Source organism: Mytilus californianus, unplaced genomic scaffold (assembly GCF_021869535.1).
Source record: "Mytilus californianus isolate M0D057914Y unplaced genomic scaffold, xbMytCali1.0.p SCAF_8, whole genome shotgun sequence".
Taxonomy (NCBI): domain Eukaryota; kingdom Metazoa; phylum Mollusca; class Bivalvia; order Mytilida; family Mytilidae; genus Mytilus; species Mytilus californianus.
In genome coordinates, this window is record NW_026262734.1 from 99,998,398 (window position 1) to 100,019,207 (window position 20,810).

Consider the following 20,810-nt stretch of genomic DNA (forward strand, 5'->3'; position numbering starts at 1 on the left):
TAATATGAATAGATATTTTAATGATATATTAAGGTTAAACAATGTCAGTGATTTTGTTGGCTGTTGCTAACTCATTAAAAAGATAGTTATATGACTTTTGTATGTAAACTTGAAGTTTTTATTTAGAAATTTAGGAAAATCAAGTTTTGTTTTAAAAAAAAACGCATGCCAAACAAAAATCTACATTATAAGGTTTTATTACCCTGAGCATATAGTTGTTGTTTTCAGGTGAAAAAAAGTATTTTTATTCAACAAGACTCAGACTTTAAACATGTTAAAATTAGATAATTTATCCATCTCGGTTTGATAAATCTGAGAATCATGTAAGGATGTTAAAATCTAATTTTATATATATATATATCTAATTTATTGTGGCTGTTGTCATGTTAGTTAAAAAGAAAGTTATTTTAACAATTAAAATTATAAAAATAGAGGTTATTTTGTCGAGTATGGGTCAGACAGGTCGAGTATTGTTCAGACTGAAAAAAAAATAGGTGAAGAGCTGGTCCAGTATTGGTCGAGTACAGGTCGATAATAGGTTAAGACTGTTTCTGACTGGTCGAGTAAAAGTTTAGACTATTTTCAAAAGCAAATGTAAGGGTTAAGTACAAATCAGTATAGTCGAGTATCTTGAGTATGGTTAAGACTGGGTCAAGTAATATTAAGTAAAATTCAGACCAATTCAGACTGGTCGAGTAAAAATCATTACAGTCGAGTACAGATATAGGCCATTTCAGACTTTTACTGGTTTGTAGTGCTCTAGGTCCAAATTAAAAAAATCATGTTGTGGAAGTCATACCATTTTGAAGAAAATAAATTATCAATATCTTTTTCGTTTTTTTTAGGAGAAGCGATAACTTGAAAAAAAAGCAGTATACGGGAGAAAATTCCCATTAGGAAAAGTGTTCGGTCAAAAAGTGTGAGTTTCACTATTTATTTACAACGTAAACTAAATCTTGTCGAGATGTTGCAAAACAAAAGCGACATTTCAGAAACAAAAGTGGCTTTTTAATGGAAAAAAAGAAAGAAAGCCATTCTTCAGCTTTTGAAAAATCTACAATTAAATCTGCAAAGTTTTCGATTTCCTTGATCAAACATAAAGCTAAACAAAATAAATGTAAAGCTGTATGTATAATTGGTCAATATCTCTTAAAGACAAATTGATGAGACGTAAAGCAATCAATCAATCAAACTAACATACATGTACATGTATCTCTCACGGACAAATCCTATTATATTTACAGTTTTAATATCTCATACACATTCCCATCAAAGATAATATTTATTTGTATTCACTTGAAAAAAAACAAACTATTTTGAATAAATTACTGTGATTTGGTGTATCTGTTACAGGTTTTTATGATTGATTATTAATCTGCGTTTTCTGTATACGGTATAAATTAATATTATGTACAAATATAAATCACATGCTACCTGAAAAAAATTTAAACTAAAAATAATCTATCATACTTACCATGACGAATGTGAATTAAAATAATTAAAGTAAATGCAAAAGTGTTCAATTGAATGGACAGTTAACAGAAACCATGTGCTTTCATAACGGTTTCTTCAACTGTTTAAATGTTTTGAGGGAAAAAAGTTAGATTAAAAAAAAAGTAAAAAGTTCATGAAGAAATGAAAAAAAATAATCATATCAAAATCAAAAGGAAAGGTGGAAAGACCCGATAAGCAAACATATAAAACGAAAATTAAAGCAAATCACAAATAAAACAAAACCATGAGGTAAACACGGCTAATTTTTTCAATGACCTACAATTAAAACTATTTGCTATACTAGTATGATTCCAAAGATTGGTGTATTGAATCTAGAAACTTCAAAAATAAAGTGCATTAAGTACCGCTCTAGAAAAAGCTAGTCCAAAGCCAATTTTGAATTAATGAATGAGATGAAGTTTTACGAGACTGAAGTTTCATTTTTCAATGTTGAAAAATCATACACAGCCTGCAAAAAACATGATCACGTGCAATACATTTTGAACAATTTATCGACTCGAATTGTGTTTCCTAATAAAATCTACAGTTAAAAAAGTAGTTTTCATCGTTTTTATTATCATCTAGTACTGTTTAAAACGATATTTCCCTCAGGCAATCGATTTTGCCAATACGTTGTAAAGCTTTAATCAGTTCTTTAACTGTTGGCTTAGGAAATTTTGTTTGGCTCCAAATTCGTAATATTTCTTTATTCTGATGTAACAGTTTACAGCTGTGATCGTGTTGAATTTCTTCAATCTCAGCGCTCCGTAATCCTAGTTCTACTCCTAGCTGCATGCTGCTATTTCCGATATGATTGGACAATTCTTGTAATGAAGTGTTCGTAGGTGCTGTGTTCGCTCGATCTTCTAGAATATCTGGAAGTAAGGTTATACTTAATGATAACTTCATTTCCAAAAAATCAAAACGAAAAGTCCCTTATCAAATGGCAAAATCAAAAGCTCAAACACATCAAACGAATAAAAAACAATTTTCATATGCAGGACATGGAGCCTCTGGCCTTTGTTAGTCTTGTATGTTTTTTAATTTTAGTTCATTTATATGTTTTGGAGTTTAGTGTGACGTCCATTTTCACTGAACTAATACACAATTTTATTTAGGGGCCAGCTGAGGACCACCTCCGGGTGCGGGGTTTTCTCGCTGCGTTGAATACCCATTGGTGGCCTTCGGCTGTTGTCTGCTCTTTGGTCGGGTTGTTGTCTCTTTGACATATTCTCCATTTCCGTTCTCAATTTTATGGTACAGGCAGGCATTCCTCATTTAGAAATCGTGGATTATACCTGATTCTATAGCTAGATAAACCTCTCGCTTGCATGACAGTCATAAATGATGTAAAAATTCTAGTACTTTATGTTATCAATCCGGGAACGGCTGATTATTAAACCTTAAATGCTGCCAAATAGGTTGATCTGAGCGTCTGGCGCAAATACAAAATTTCAATCTTGGTATCTATGATGAGTTTATTTACATTAAACTAAATTATACCAAAAAGACAAAAAAGGTCTAATTCAAACATAGATTATGTTTTTTAATCAGATCATTACATACCTGCTGCCTTTCTTTACATCGGTGAAAATGTCTTGAATTTTTGTCTGTTATAGTAATTTTTAACCTAACAGAGGAGCATTGAATAACAAAACAATCCCATAAGTATCGGAAATCCTAACTTAAATGATTATGCCTATAGTTCATCACTATTATCTTGATTATTTACTCTACAAACCAGTAAAAGTCTGAAATGGGCAATAAATTCATCATAGATACCAGGATTGAAATATTGTATTTGCGCCAGACGCGCATTTTGTCTACAAAATACTCATCAGTGACGCCCGAATAAAAAAATGTTAAAAAAGCCAAATGGGCAATATTACTTCTCGGCTTTATATCATAGATACCATAATTACAACTATGTATTACAGACAAGCGTTTCGTCTAAATAAGACTGAAAAGTAACGCTCAAATTAAAAACGTTAACGACTCCAAATAAAGTACGTAGTCGAAGAGCATTTAGGACCTAAAATGCCAAACGGGTTTATCCGAAACATAAATTCATCCTCTCTTGATATATAATGTTGACGAATCAATATTGTATTGAATTTAATTACCAAAAAATGCATAAAAATGATTCACTCATAGGCCTTGTAAACATGATGTTCGATATTAAACCCCTTGTCACACCACTTCATGTGCACTTTGTTCTATGATAATTTCTGTATTCTTGTCTTTCGTTTTTACTGGTGTGCTTTGTCTGTGTGCCTTTTCAATTTCTTTCTTGCATGTGACGTGGCACTGTACTTATACATCCCGTCATTGTGTTATTATGTCATGGTAAATGTTTGTTTATATATCTGTCTGTATTTATAGTGTTTGGGATAATGGCACAATGTGGACTGCTGTACCCCTATTTTGACTGTTTTACCTATTTTGTCTGTTTGTTTTGTTCACACATCGTTGTCAATATAATGGAATCTTATGCGACTGTCATACAAGTGAGAGATTTAGCCAGCTATAAAACCAGGTTTAATCCACCATTTTCTACTTAAGAAAATGCCTGTACCAAGTCAGGAATATGACAGTTGTTGTCCATTCGTTTGATGCGTTTGAATTTTTGATTTTGCCATTTGAGTTATTGTGCAAGATCCTTAATTTGTTTGGTTACATCTGATGAAGTATACGTTATTTTTGGTAATAGCCTTGTACAACCCAAAAGTATTCGATTGACAATGTCGGTCGAAGAGTTGTCAGATATGTAGGTGCATAAAACAAACAAAATATACATGTGACTGCAGTGTCATTTTGTGAAAGTATATTTACCAACTGATATAAACTGCTGGTCATCTACAATAATGTCACCTTACATTTGTCTTTGTACTATTCAAACCAACCAGTTGAAGACCCTGAAAATTGTTACAACATTATGTTTCTAAATCCGATGAGGAAAAACAACAATTTGCCATCAGAAAAGTGCACCTTGATGTACTGACAGTGTTCAGTTAAATGTTTTACTAGGTTTATCGGAGCCTCTGATTTTACTTTAGATTTTGTTAGAATTTGTATTGCTTAGGAATTACACTGCAGTGGTAATGTTGCTTTTTAAATTGTTTCGTTAATGGAATATCGTCTTTGCTTTTTTTTGTTTACATGGCTACCGAATTCTTAATGTGTTACAATGTGAATATTTGCAAATTCGACAAAACTGGTCTAACACAATATTCTTAAAAAGCATACATATCATTTACACTTACTAAATTTCTTCAGTACGTCATCCACATTTACATCTCTATTCACCTGAAATTAAAGGGATGAACATTGTTATCCATAAAAACAACTGTTTTAATACACGATTATTTACATACCTTTTGGTAAATAATAAAGCAAACTATAACATACAAAGGAATACGCAGGTTAGATGTATGTTATTCACACAATATGTGTCGTTCTCTTGAAGGAAAAAAATGAACTAATCTGTTATACCATAGGTCGCATGATACATTTTTTCACGCACGATATTACATGTCTGTTCATTATAATCGTATAACGTCATGTTGTGTAAAAGACGTGCAATCTAGAATACAAAACACTCATCGAAATTTATTGCCTCGATATGCTCGTTGTAGCGTGCAGTCTCTAGTGCAAGAGGTAGTGGGTTCAAACCCGTCTAGGTCAAGCCAACGACTTGTAATTTGGTAGATGCTGCTTCTCCGTTAAGCATGCGGCCTTTAGGGATATGATTAAAGACTGGTTGGCTTGGCGTCAGAATAATGTGTCTGGGTTACGTGATATGTCTGCCTGTGGACTTTTACCCTGTGAACTAGCTCATTGAAACTAGCCCAGCATGTCAGTCTAGTACATAGCAGGATTGATCCATCAATCTCTCATCAAGATTCAAAGCTACTGAAATGATGTATTGCATGATAATGTTCATCAAAGCAACAATTTATAAGAACAACTGGAAAACTTTTACTTAACTTTTATTGGTATTCAAATGCATTATTTCGACTCTTATGCATATACAAGATTTTTTGGTAATCAATATCGTAAAACACATCATAACTAATTCCAGTAATTTGTTTAATAGAAATATTCAAAAAAGTGTCCAGTAAACCGCGTGTGACGGCCCATATCTATAAAAGAGGGGCAAAAGATACAAGAGGAACAGTCAAACTCATAGATCGAAAACAAACTGGCAACGCCATGGCTAAAAAATAAGACAAAGAGACAAATAATAGTACAAAAGACAAAACATAGAAAAAAAAAGACTAAGCAGCCCGAACCCCACCAAAAACTGGGGGTAATCTCAGGTGCTCCGGAAGGGTAGGCAGATCCTGTTCCACATGTGGCACCCGTCGTGTTGCTTATATTATTACAAACCCGGTAAATAGTCTAATTCGGTAGGTCACATTCGTGGTGAAAAGGGAATTGGATTGTAGTTACGACATAAGGAACATATCCGATATCATCTGCGAAACGGTTATTCCATAACGGTCAACCAACTCGTGATGGCGTCCGTAAAATTTACGAAGGGATGATTTCAACCTCACCATTTGGAACTCTTGGTTTAATAGCGTCCTTGTGAACAGCAACCCTCTATCAAGGAAATCATGATAGGAAATACAAGCCCGGGAATATCGTATCAATTGGGAGATATATACTCCGTATGCAGGCGCTGCTGGAATGTTGCTACATAGAAATGGAAAGTTCACAATTGGGAAGCTGAAATCATCTCGTTTGTCGTAAAGTTTTGTTTTCAACCGACCCTCATTGTCAATTTCTAGATTAAAGTCAAGATATGAGGCAGACTTAACTGTATCGGTTGTATCCTTTATCTCTAGTTTGATGGGATAGATAGTTCAACATAGTCACCAAATTTTGAATTATTTAGTGAGAGAACATCATCTATATAATGGAAAGTAAAGTTAAAGGATAATGCTAACTTCTTATCTTTCTTCCTAAGAAGTTCCCGTATGTAGTCAGCCCCATAATAATAAAGAAACAAGTCGGCAAGAAGAGGGGCTCAATTGTTTCCCATTGGAATTCCGACAGTCTGTTGAAAAACACGTCCTCCAAACGTAACAAATATGTTGTCAATCAAGAAATCAAGCATCTTGATAATGTCAGTTTCAGAGAAGTTTTTGTTTGAATCAGAGTGATTCTTTACAAAGTAGGATTTATCCCTCCCCAAGACAAGATACTTGTATCTACGTTCGTCATTTTTTTTTATGAAACAAAGCAATACCAACTCTTTCAGTTTGTCTTTTAGTTTGAAATGGGGAATACTTGTGTAAAGTGTAGAAAAGTCAAATGTTTTAATACTATTGCAAGATGAGAGAGTCTTAGATTGTATATACTCTAAAAGATCTTTGGAATTTTTTAGTATCCACATCTGATATAAAGTGATATTTTCACTTTCAACTAGTAAGTCCGTGTTTCGGTACTGACATGCCCTAGACCATATTATTCTGAAAATATCCGTTGAGCAGTTTATAGAGTATAATGAAATAAGATTCTATCAGGTGCAGTTGACTTAAATGAAATTTGGATACCCGTCAGTCATTGGTATTCCGGATGTACACATTCTTGGCTTTTAAAGTGTCCGGTATTGACCATTCCTTATAAAACATTGTTTCGAACGCGTCAAATCCATTAGTAAGCATTTCTATTCGCTATCCTGTGCATAACACTTAAGGACTTAGTCCTGTCTATACTAATATTTTGGCATTCAAGAATATTATGCTGTTCTAAGACTGCTACTAGCGACTTGACACTATATATGGTAGCGGTGTATCAATCGTAACTTTAGATAAGGCAAATTTATTAGTGAAGAACAAACATATTGAATTAATTGACTGTTTCACTTTAACTGAGTGATGATTGGTATAGCGGTTGATGCACGGCATACCAGGAGACACTTCACATGTTGACACTCTTGGTTTAGTTCTTTTATGAGTCAACGAGATTGTGTTGTATTTACTTGTCCTTGTCGGATTATTGAAATTTGAACATGGATAAACTACTGTTGTCTGAAACTAAGGCTAGGAATAAGTGTTGGCAATACCGTGAATTTATTAGGTAATAATTGGCTTTGAATAAGCCTTTAGCAAATACTGTATTGTTATTAGTTGTGTGTGTGCTGAGAAGGAACATCAATGAATCGAACGGATTGTTCTTACATTGTGTTGTTAAATCATGGTTTAAGATTGAGTGGAATGTTGAGAACTCTCGAACTGATTGTTCTTACATTTTGTTGTTATATCACGGTTTAAGTTTGAGTGGAATGATGATAACTTATTACATGCTGTTTTTTACATTGTGTTGTCACACCGATGTTTGAGATTGAGCGGAATGTTGAGAACTCACGAACTGTTGTTTATGAATTTGTGTTGTAACACCACTGTTTGAGGTTGAGTAAAATGCTGCAAACTCACAAAACTAATTGTTCTTACATTGGATTGTTACATCAATGTTTAAGTTTGAGTGGTATGTCGAGAACTCACAAACGGTTGTTTCTGAAATTATGTTGGTACATAAGTGTTTGAGGTTGAGTGGAATATTGAGAACTCACAAACTGTTTGTTCGTACATTAAGCTGTTACACTTATGTTTTAGGCTGAGGGGAATGTTAAGAGCTCACAAATATAGTGTTACTCGCCACATTTTTCTTGTGTGACTGTTCCAACCTGGATTTGTAATCAATTGGTTGTAGTAGTCAACTTTCAGCCATCATTGATATTGTGTAAATATTCAGTAAACACCAATCTGTTAGGTTTCTAGCTATTGGCTATTGATTGTTTAACATCTTATCAAGTCTGTGCGTTTAAAAGATTACTATGGTGTTTGAGTTTTGGTCATTGTTGAGGGCGATAATGTAAAATGCACTTGTTCACATTCTAATCTTTTGACCTTTATCTGATAGTTTTCGCGTTTGCTCTCATACTACATCTCTAAATAGCTGTTTACGATGTGCACACTGTGTGAACTGGACTTTTAGTTTGTGTTATGCTTTAATAGTCTGTAACTAACTATAAAATTGGTGATACGAAAGGCAGCTTATGCTTATTCATACCTCACAAAGTAAGTGTTTGTCTATTTCACCAAACTCATCTTCAATGGTCTTGAAGGACGAATCAGTCACGCTTGTCTTCCATATTGACATGGCTGTGTATTTGAAATCATTTACATGAAAAGCAGAGGGAGCAAATTTTTCCTGTAAATCATTCAAAACGTTTGTGTCTAATCCAAGTCTTATCAATAATTCTCGACATTCTTTAACTTCAAGACTAGAAGCAAGTCTCCTTAGGTGTTTGTTCGATGGAGATTGTTCCTTTTCAAGTCTGCCTAACCCTATTGACAAACATAAACATAACAATACATGAGACAATTTATACTTAATGCATAGTGAATTTACAATATTCAAGTCAAACATAACATTCCTGTTTTTTTTTTAAAGATCGCTACTTGTAAAAAAATAAAATAAAATCTGAAATGAAAGTTAAACCAAGAATAAAGATTCTAGTTTCTTTTTCTTTTTTATTTTGTAATAAGCGATACCTACTCAGGGATTGCAAGCTTCTTAAGGCATCCTTTCGCCCTTCCTTTTGGAATTCTTTAGATTGCCTCGGTTTTATTGTATGTAAGCCTGTGTTTTTCCTATTTTTGTTAGTGTTATCATATTAAGGAATTTTTCATTTGGACACCATTATACCACTGTTGCTTCTCATCTAATATATCGGATTCTTCAAAATTCGAATGATAAATTAAAGATGGGACTGAAGGTTAATAAATACAATGATTCATACAGTGCGAAAAAACAAAGTTATTTGATATACCAGGCTTATAACTACGTACGCCAGACGCCCTTTTCGTCTAGAACAGACTCGTCAGTGACGCTCGAATCAAACAAGGTAAATGTCTAAATGTAGTTGAAGACAATTGTTGACCAACAAACTGGTAATCTATTTCTGAGGTAAAACATCCCTAATATGTCAAAGTTTTATAAGCAGCGAATTAAAATATCAATGCGATTACAAGTTGTGAGAGTTCTAATTTAAAGTGACCACATATCTTACTTTCATCAAACATCAAACATCATGCGCATGTATGGAAAAGCCATAGTGTTTGAACTCGGGGTATATTATTATTAGCTAGACCCATTTCCCCCCGTTAAAACATACTCATCAATGTACTAAGGATATATAGATTTATAGACGATGATTTTACAGTAACAATTGTTTTTTTCAGTTTCCATCTAAGAGATAATTTATATTCTTTTTTACTATTGTAAATCATGTTCGTCAGATAGCTTAGGTATTTCAAATATAAGTGTACAGTTACTAAATATTTCAGAATGTATATAGATTAAGAGCGTCACGATTTAATTGTTTTGTTGAAAACAACGAACCTATGTAGAAAATTATCAGGCAAATACCATGTTTGACTTCAAAGTAGAATATAGTTTTACACCCAGTGTAAATGACATTAATTAGAAAATCCAATATGTGTTTGTTTGTTGGAAAACACGTTCACCTGTATTTAATGATATTGTTAATTGTTTAAATTACAATAACGTTGTCCTTAGTAATTTGTGTGCATCAATGTGTATTGTATGTTTTGTTTATCAACTTTTGTAAAGCCACCAATTTATATAACAATCTCGCAAACACTTATTTCACCTCGCAACACAATATCACACCACATTGTACTACTTATTTGATGTTTAATATATTAAAAAAACATTAAGTTTTTTAAAACTTTTAATATCGCATGATATGCTAGTCCTATTGAAGAAGAAATAAAAGATAGAAAGAGGTACGTGCCTTGTGCAAGCCAAGTCAGGAAACTCGTCAATGTTTATTGTGTATTTCATTATGAAACAACATTGTTCTTTTCCGAACATTAAATTGATGCCAGGTTTTTGAGATTTTTTGTATCTATAGTTAATTTACAGATTGGGAAATGTTATATATTAATACATAACGATTTTATCTAAACAAATACATGGACAGGTCAGGTTAAACAAGTTATAAGAACATGAATATATCAAAAGCAACGCTGCTCCGAATATCAAATACACCGAAGAAGTAATGTTCTGGGGTTTTGTCGATAGAAGCACACATATAGTGTGTTAAAAGAATTAACAGTAAATAATTTTTATATTGATTCGTGCAGCCTTTTGTTGAAGTTCGAATTTATAAGATACAAATATTTGAAGAGGACGGGTAAATCAAGATCATATCAGGCCATGTTTTGTGTCGTTTGAATGATTAGCATTTGACAATTCGGTGTTTTATAGCTTAATATTCGGTTTTGGTTTTGTTGAAGGCCGTACGCTGACCAATAGTTTATAATGCCTAGGTCATTTGGTTTCTGCTTGAGATTTCTTTCATTTGCAATCATACCAAATCTTCTTATTAGATTAATATTGGGATATCGGATTATTACTGCTGTACAATTAATATTGTACTGTACTTATTCACTTGCGAAAGAGAGTCACACAGTTTGTAAGCAATCTATCAATGAATACAAATATCTAGGTATTTTGACAGTTGACCATGTTACAGGCATTTTAGCGGCATCTAAAGTTGGTTTCTAACTCATACAAACCATTGCAAGATGCGTCACATTTTTCACGAGGCAGCTACAAGAGAAAGCATGCATACAGTCAATACAAAAAACAATACAATGGTAAAATGAGCAAGCGATATTTCAGTATATACAATACTTTACCAGTCAAGTTATTGAATAGTATGACAGACTTAATAACTGAACAATGTGGAATGAAGATGATGTTCATGTAACGCAAATACATCATTCAGTATCATATGACATGAAATATCTCAGACTTTTTGATAAATTCAAAAACATGTTTATGTATCTGGACGGTTTTTTTCATACGAGAGATAAGAAATAATAGATGTTAGTAACGTAACATTCAATACAAAGTATCGGTAAAATAATCAGAAACTCGATTTATTCCTTTGAAATCAAAGATTGTCAAATCGGATATAAATAAAAGAAACCGTAGTATACCGCTATTCCAAAGTCAGAAATCGATTGAGAGAAAACAAATCCGGGTTACAAACTAAAATCAAGGGAAACTCATCAACTATAAGAGGAAACAACGAAACAACAGACCACCGAAGTGCAACAAAAAAACAAACGAAAATGCAACATACATAGAAACGAACTATTAGATAACAACTGCCATATTCCTGACTTGGTACAGGACTTTTTTAAAAAGAAAAAATGGAGGGTTGAACCTGGTTTTGTGGCTAGCCAAACCTCCGCGCTTTATGGCAATGTTACATATGCCGCTAAAATGACAACATTACATGACGGGAATATAGTACAAATAAATGCAGAGAAATACATAAATAAATAATATAATAGTACATTTCGACATGTTTACCACAAAATAACACACGAATAACTAAATTAATTTAGGACAGTACACAAAACAGTTTAATAAGATTACGAACTGTGTGTCTGTCACACGAATGCATCAACGCAACAAAAAGTAACGTCACAGGTAAATTTCAAAAAAATGGATGTAAATAAAGATTAGGTTTCTAATTATGTTATTTGATGTATTTTATAACAATTACAAGACTATCAATATAGAATTGAGTTATTAATAGTGCCTTATTTGCAGTATAATTTCCGCATAACTACTTATTTAGTATCTTTGATAAACAATCGTGAGTGTAAAGTACTTCATAGATGTACTGTGGATTTTTTATTTTTCGTGGTATACTATTTTTCGTGTATTTCGTGGTTATTTTAAATCTTGAATTTATATATTTAACGAATTACAAATTTTTCATAGAATTGTAAACAGACCTTGGTAAAACCACGAAATGAAATATCCACGAACACACTAAATTTTCTATATATGCAAACAAAACATCTACGGAGTTTCATACACCAATTTTCACCAGCAAATTATGAGTAAAGGACATATCTGTAATTTGAACTTAGTATAGTTCATGTTACTGCTGCATGAATAAAAAATATTTGAAAAAGTAGAAAGAGGAGTAAATAATTTAAATATTATGTTAATCGAAATGAAAAGTTTATATATAGCAACAAGATCACCAAACTAAGAATTAGTGATACCACACCTTACCAATAGAAGGAAGAAGACATTTCAATATTCCAGATATAACAAAATGTTGTAATTCATTTAAGGAGGATGACCATTCATAATTACACTAACATTTATATAGAGCAACAAGATCACCAAACTAAGAATTAGTGATAAATAACATTAGCAATAAAAAGAGGAAGACATTTTGATATTCAGATATTACTAACAGTTGTTATTTATTGAAGGAGAAGGACCAAACAAACGTTCAATAGTGTGAAACTCAAAAAAAAATCAAGAAAGTTTTTTTTTTTTGTTAATAACATTCTAAATGTGTACCTGACTCTTATTCATCTGTCAGTTTAATTTCCTTTTTTCTAAATGTCAATTTTATCTTGGAATTACCAATTGTTATCTCATAGTATAAATATAGATTCCAACAGTGCAACAAGTGTGTCACGATATTTCTCCACTCGAGACAGTTAAATTTTAATATTTAAAGCACTTGGGGTGATGTCAGGTGCTCCGAAAGGGTGAGCAGATCCTAAGAACGATGAATTATGAACGCGATTATGTTGAATGAATCATAACTGACGGAAAACGTACTCAGGACGTACGAAACACAACGAAAGCACTGAGAAATGTCAGATTGAAATGTACAGAGTTTATATTTATAAAAAACTTCATGAAAATTAAAAAAATATATTTGTAATTAGGGAGATGATGACGTTGAACTGATAACAAGTTCTTTGTATTGGCATCAACGTTATTTTTACGAAATAAATTGAACATCTCACAAACACTAGCAAAGGGAAAAAGCAAAATTGTTATCTTACCTTTTCTGAAAAACATAATTTTAAACAACTGACATCGTGATATACTTTGTGTTCTGAACATCGCCATTTTGTTGCTGTTGGTATTTTGTTATGAAGAAAAAAACATAAGTTTTTTTTGCAATGAACTCCAAACTCAATTTCAAATGGCATGACCATATGTAACTCCGATCTTTTATCTGTGGTAGATGAGTCTGCTGAAAGAGTTGAGTAAAATTCTGAAATTCTGTGAATAGCTGCAGTCAGACATTCTTGAACAGAAGTTGCAATTGTTGGGACAATGTGCTCTTTCGTTTCTGCATGGATAAGTGACACAATCACTCTATTTTCTATAACCTGCACTGCCACATCATGCTTATCGTCTACTTCCACAACTGCTAAATCGCTGAAAAGCATTCGCTTCTTGTTTTTATACTTTTTCACTCCCCACATGTCTACAAAAGAAGCAATCAATCGATATGGAAAGGCTGGTGGTATTACTTTCTCAGTGAACTTGTACGACAGCAAAATTGAAGTTTCAATCTTGCAATTTGTTCTCAGGTAATTCGTGTTGTTTGGCCTTGTAATCATTGATGGAACAATAAATTTCAAAACTTTATGAGGTGACGTGCTTAAATCGTTTGTTGTCATTCTTTCAGCAACTAATACATCAAGATGAACCAATACTTCAATAATGAAATCTTTATATGAAAGAATATGCTCAAACATCTGTTGTTTCCAAAGGACATCAATATCGTCGCGACTGAGTGCTCCTGTTTTCTCCATGGTATGGAAAATACTTTGTAATTGTTTCCCTTTTGGCCAAAATTGCTTCTCTGTGACAATAGATCTTAGAACCTCCACCAAATATGCTGGTGCTATGATTATAAAATCTCGAAGATTGGCTACGTCAAAGTAGAGCAATTTACCGAGTGAATGTTGTACTTTAAGGAAAGTTTCCAACTGATTATCTGTCAATACCATTGACTGATTTTGAGAATTAAACATCTGTAGTTGTTCCATTGTCAATATGTTGACACCTTTCTCTACTTGTTTTGCTAGATGTAGTTCTAATGGGACCCATGCTGTTGGCATTTGTTCACCCCACCGAGGATGCTCTTTAGCTCTATCCATCAGACGTTGACGTAATGCTTGGATCTCTGGATCCGCTTCGTTCATAGCATTGACAAAAATCAGTGGTTTGAATTCAAGATGTTTGAGCCCTGCGTGTGATTCAAATATATCTTGAATGACTGTCATCACTTTCTGTTTGTGCTTCTCAAAATTCTGAAAAAAATGTATGGTTGAAGTCAGAAATCAATATGCTTTTCACAGTTACTTTGTTTTACTAATAGCAGTCGTAAAAGATATAACATCAAAGAAATAAGTGCAAAACATTAACATGATTAATTAAATTGTAATGTTCTTAAAGATTTTATGAGTTTTCACAAGTGTGATCAGTTTTCAACAAGTGAACAGGGACCTAAAAATAGTGGAACAAAAAGCATAATAAACTCTACTGCAAAAACAGTTTGGAAGATGAATAATAACACTCTAGTGCTTCTGATAGTTGCTCTTTATTCATATTTATCCGTGAATTCCGTAGAAAAAAGTCAACAATTCCTGAACACATAATATGATAGGCAAAATTGAGAACGGAAATGGGGAATGTGTCAAAGACACAACAACCCGACCAAAGAGCAGAAAACAGCCGAAGGTCATCAATGGGTTTTCAATACAGCGAGAAAAATCCCGAACCCGGAGGCGTGCTCCAGCTGGCCCCTTAACAAAAATGTGTACTTGTTCAGTGATAATGGACGTCATACTAAACTCCGAAGTATATGAATGTACTAAAATTAAAAATCATACAAGACTAACAAAGGCCAGAGGGTCCTGACTTGGGACATGCGGCGGGGTTAGATGCTTAAGTGAAAACGAGTTAATAACAATGACCTCGGACGATTTTCAATCTTTGAATTTTCATTGCATTTCTCGTTTGACTTCGTTAATATGCTATTGACACAAAAAAATGTTCCATCAAAAGTATAAGGGAGAATGACGGAAATTGAATCTCTATAAAGTGTTCGGTCAGCCAGAAAATTAGTTAACCGATATGGTGGGTATCAGTTTTCACACACTAGCGATAATGTTTCGCAGTTTAAGTTCTTTAGGTATCGTAAAAAGTGATTTTTCCAACCGATTGTCCTATTCAATATCTAGACATTATCAACGATGTGATTCGAACAGGCATGTGCAAAATGCATTATAAGACATGTGTATCTTATCAGCGAATCCTGTCTCGCTCCTTTTTGAGTTCAAACGATTCCCTCAGGTTTTGATTTCACGTTTTATTTTTATTTGCATTCTCTGTACATAATTTGGCTATTTGAACATCGGTTGAATACTGTTGCCTCTCAATAAAACACTTGTTTTTGCATATATGTTTGTAATTTATCATGTTTGAACATTTGTAAATAGACATCATTTTGTTAAACATGTTAATTCAACTTTTTAATTTGCTGTTGTGTTTGTTGTTTCTCTGTGAGCAGTTTTCAAAATGTTTACCTTTAATTGTTTGATTCTATATTTTGATGATGAAATACTTCAAATAATCAGTGAACCTGGTACAGATGTCGTGTTTTTTTTTATACAACGAATGACTCAGGATGATATTTCTGCAATCAAAGATGACAAATTCAAGTGCAAACCATTCGTAATAATTATTGTAAAAAATCATTACAAATATTAAGTTTACCATTTGGAAGCGAAACGCGTTAAACTTTGAACGCAGAAGGTCACTCATTTAAATTCAACATTTAAAGAAATACAGTACCTTACGGATCTTGTCTTTATGTGTTGCAACGAACACTATTCTTGGAAATCCATCATCTGAACGCTTGCAGTATGTCAGGATTGAGTTCACCCAGTGCAGAAGGTAAACTGAAAAGAAAATTATCAACAGAAACATAATAAAGCTAAATACAATAACACATAGCTTAGTATCAGCTTCAGGGTTAAATATACGATAGACGTGCGTGTGGCATTGGCAATACAGTAGAATAATTTCAACTATAGTCAGAAGATCTCTTTAATTTGTTCTCAGAATCTCATGTAAAATAAATTAGGGATATAGTTACGATACTGTTGTCAGGTCATTAAAGATTGCATATTTTTGCTTTAATATTGATTCACTCATAGGGTCTTTGCATTGGATATAAACACATTTATTCTAAAACCAGTTGTTGGCATGATACTGGTTATGTTCTTCTCATATATTTTATGATGGTATGATACTAAACACCTAACGGGAGGGATTGTGCCTGATATTCATATGATGAAGACATAATCTTTCAATCATTTTAATTGAGATATGGAGCTGGCATGTCAGTAACTGCTAGTAGTCCTTTGTTAATTTATGTATCATTGTCATTTGTTTAGTTTCTTTTGTTATCTTTTCTGATATCGGACTCCGACTTCTTTTAAACTGAGTTTTACTGTATTGTTGTGTGTTTGTTTTTTCTACATTTGCTAGAGGTATAGGGGGAGGGTTGAGATCTCATAAAAACATGTTTAACCCCTCCGCATTTTTGCGCCTGTCCCATTTCAGGAGCCTCTGGCCTTTGTTAGTCTTGTATGATTTTTAGTATCTTTTATATATTTCGGAGTTTAGTATGACGTCCATTCTCACTGAACTAGCATACGTTTTGTTTAGGGGCCAGCTGAAGCACGCCTCCGGGTGCGGGATTTTCTCGTTGCACTGAAGACCCATTGGTGGCCTTTGGCTGTTATCTGCTCTTTGGTCGGATTGTTGTCTCTTTGACACATTCCCCATTTCCATTCTCAATTTCATATTCAACGTCAAGGTTATTTATAAAGGTATCAAATCAGCATGTTTGAAATAAAGGCAGGTATCACTTTCGTACTGTTAAACATTCATTCATCATCGCTGTTCATTATTCATTGATTCCGTAATGTTCCTTATGTCGTAACTACAATCCCGTTCCCTTTTCACGATTGTGACCTACCGAATTTCCGGTTTATTACAAACATGAGCAACACGACGGGTGCCACATTTGAAGCAGGATTTGCTTACCCTTCCGAAGCACATGAGATCAACCCCAGTTGTGGGGTCCGTGTTACTTTGTCTTTATTTTTCTATGTTGTGTTTTGTGTACTTTTGTGTGTCTATGTGTCTTTTTCTTTTTTAGTCATGGCGTTGTCAGTTTATTTTCGATTTATGAGTTTGAATGTCCCTCTGGTATCTTTCGCCTCTCTTTTAATAGCATACGTGTTTTGACATACCATAGATTTATCCATTGAAAACATTTCTTTGTGTTGTTCTTTGACAACTTCGCCCAGCATTAATTACAGAGAAATTATCAGCATTGATCTTTTTTTATAGTAGCCTTATCCTTGCACTATTTAAAACCATTATGACAGACAGCATCTAACAACAAGTATTGGACGACATGTTCCCAAATTTCTTTAACAGGCACATGAGGAACGTCGTTGGGTAAAACATGTTTGAAGGCATTCAATTGCCCTCCTAAGCTGGGGCAGGGATGTAACAAAATAAAAGGAAAACACTGAAAAACAAAATAGTGCAACAGGGCAAACTGATCATATGTATTTGAAGCACAAATAATATGAACCAAATGGTAGCACACAGGGTATTGGTCAATCAAAACGAAATTTGTTCATGCCAAAGTATAAGTGTCTACATATGTGTTTATACCTGATCAGCAGTATATTTTCAGTTGTGTATTACATTTTGAAAATAGTTGAATGTTAATAATGAAAAAGATAATATTCAATGATCTTGCTGCAATGATAAATTGATTATTTCAAAATCTAGTTTGCTCAAGGTATCATGAATCTTTTCTTAGTTTGTGATCTTTTAATAATTCACCTAATAAATTTTTCCCAAGGGAGTTTGAGTCTCAGTCTCTTAATAATATCTTAAGTTTATCAATAGATAATTCTATAAAAATGTCTTATTGATATTGTCTGTTCAAAAACACAGAGTTTTGAAGTGATGATACCATCGAGAACAAAAAGTCTGACATCATCGGCAATGACCCACTGTGTAAACAAATTGATATTTCATTTGAGTTTCATCGGAGTGACATCTACCTTATACAAGCGAACGAATACATGTACATGTATGGGACTTTGATTGCTTTTGGGACATTCAATTAAGAAATAAAAAATGAATTTAATATGTTCATGAACCTGCTGCGTCTTCAGTGTTTTTTTTTTGTTTATTCATGATGCAACTTAATCAGCAAGGCTGACAAACAAAGAGGTATGAATGCCTGAATACCTGAAAAGGTATATGACTTATGTAGACTAACAATCAAATCCGCTAGATAATCCTTGCCTATATTTATCCGTAGAGAACTGAATAAATGTATTCAATTAATCATATCACTGTCATAAATTACCTGTTATATTTAACATACGTCAATGGACTACCAACACGTCACTATAGACACGGATATAACAAAATGAAAAGGAAGATACCAAAGTAACTATTAAATTTCATAAACCGAAAGGAAACCGACAACTACCGTATAGCGGGTTATTTTCGTGTGGTGTTTTTTTTCGCTTATTTTGGCGGGTAATGGGAAACCGCTTAATTAAATTCCGCAAAAATTTAAGATACGTTTCTTTCAGGTATTTTATCCTTATTAATTAGTGTCAAATTACATAAGAGTTGCAAGTCACGATTTAATAAGTACATAAAAGGTCCGGTCAATTAAGGAAATAACTAAGCAACCGTAACATTTACCAGAGATTTGTACATCTGTGACAAATATTCAAGTACCTGTATTCTATAGATTAACTGTACCGTATTCTATAGATTAACTGTACCGTATTCTATAGATTAACTGTACCGTATTCTATAGATTAACTGTACCGTATTCTATAGATTAACTGTAATGTTAACTGTACCAAAATATAATCAATAGATAAGACGGCAGGTAAAACAATCATGTGACCATACCAAAAGTAAAATCACAAAAATACTGAACTCCGAGAAAAATTCAAAAAGGAAAGTTCCTGAACAAATCAATAGACACTTGTCAATTTTTACAGCTTTTTAACTGCAACCATATCAGTATCCGCCTAAACATTTATTTGGGATGAAGAATTTGCCAAATGTTCTCGTATACGTTGTTGCCCCTGAATCGCGAAATTTCACACCCGCAAAAATAGCCCGCTGTACGGTATTATACAAAAAAAAAAGATAACGGGATTGTTGTTATTGCAATTGGAACATATCTTCGGTCATTTGGGATACATATATTCCGTAAAAGGCAACCAATTCATAATAGCGTTTATAAAAATTTTGAAGGGAAAACTTCAACTTTACCTCTCAAAACCTATGGTTTAATAGCTTCACAGGAAGCAGCATTTCTCTATAAAGAAAACAATGACAGGATGCTTGGGAATATCGCTTGAACTTGGAGATATAAACTATATATACAGTCTATGCTCGAATATTACATGTGTGTAGAAATATTTTAGATCTGGATGATATTTCTATACAGAAACGTGCCTAACTGTAATTTTGAATCCAAGAGAATCAGTTACAAGTTTTTTTGTTCATCTTGTTTTGACATTGTTTAAAGTCGCAAGTGCCTTTTGTACATGCATTAAAGGATATGTCTTCAATTGATATAACTCGAAAAAAATCCTGATAATATTCCTTTATAACAATGTTATGATCTACTGTTAACTCAGTAAGATGTGATTGCTGAAAATAGTATCGCAAGTTACGGGTCTTTATCCACATTGTCCAACAGAAAAGTAAAACAACAAATAAAAACGCACTTCGAGGGAAATTCTAAACGGAAAGTCCCAAAGCAAATGGCAAAATAAAAAGCTCAAACACATCAAACGAATGAATTACAACTGACTTGGTATAGGCATTTTCCTATGTGGAAAATTGTGGATTAAACCTGATTTGATAGCTAGCCTATTGTCCATAGAGTTATTCGTCATGTTTTGTTAGTAGAAGAATTGTGAAACCACTGAATTATAGATCCAAGATAAACGGATCCACTCCCCATTAACCTAAAAATACCACCAAACTAGAATGACTGCTTTGTATGTTGATCTTTTTCTCGATATTGACTCAAATGACGACTTCTATTACATATATGACAAACTGGACTATTTCAATTTTCGAATTATCAACTTCCCATTTCTCAAAGGAAACAGCTCATATGCCCTATCGTATGGTGTTTACACATAAAATCGATAAGTTGCGCTCGTGCACTTTTAGACTATACAGACTTCATTAGCAGGGGTGTGCTCCTTACAGAAAATCTCAAACAGGATGATGAAGAAGAACGACTGAAATAGACACTTCATACATTGTATACACTCTATCACGAATTG

The 20,810-nt window shown here is 33.3% G+C and overlaps 1 protein-coding gene across 2 annotated transcripts in view; it reads right to left on the bottom strand.

Moving 5' to 3' along the window:
* Positions 1–1,992: 1,992 nt before the first annotated feature.
* LOC127712749 (uncharacterized) overlaps positions 1,993–20,810 on the bottom strand; it is a 174,892-nt gene continuing 156,074 nt past the window's right edge. Inside the window, exons 1-4 of one of the 2 annotated variants that reach the window (XM_052219359.1) lie at positions 11,112–11,141; positions 8,575–8,852; positions 4,758–4,800; positions 1,993–2,369 (exon numbers count right to left, since the gene is read on the bottom strand). In XM_052219359.1, coding sequence (XP_052075319.1) covers positions 2,086–2,369; positions 4,758–4,800; positions 8,575–8,664 — 417 coding nt within the window. In that variant the 5' untranslated portion in view covers positions 8,665–8,852; positions 11,112–11,141 and the 3' untranslated portion in view covers positions 1,993–2,085. Of the gene's footprint in view, positions 2,370–4,757; positions 4,801–8,574; positions 8,853–11,111; positions 11,142–20,810 lie in introns of those variants that run through there. The other variant, XM_052219360.1, reaches the window with a different exon arrangement.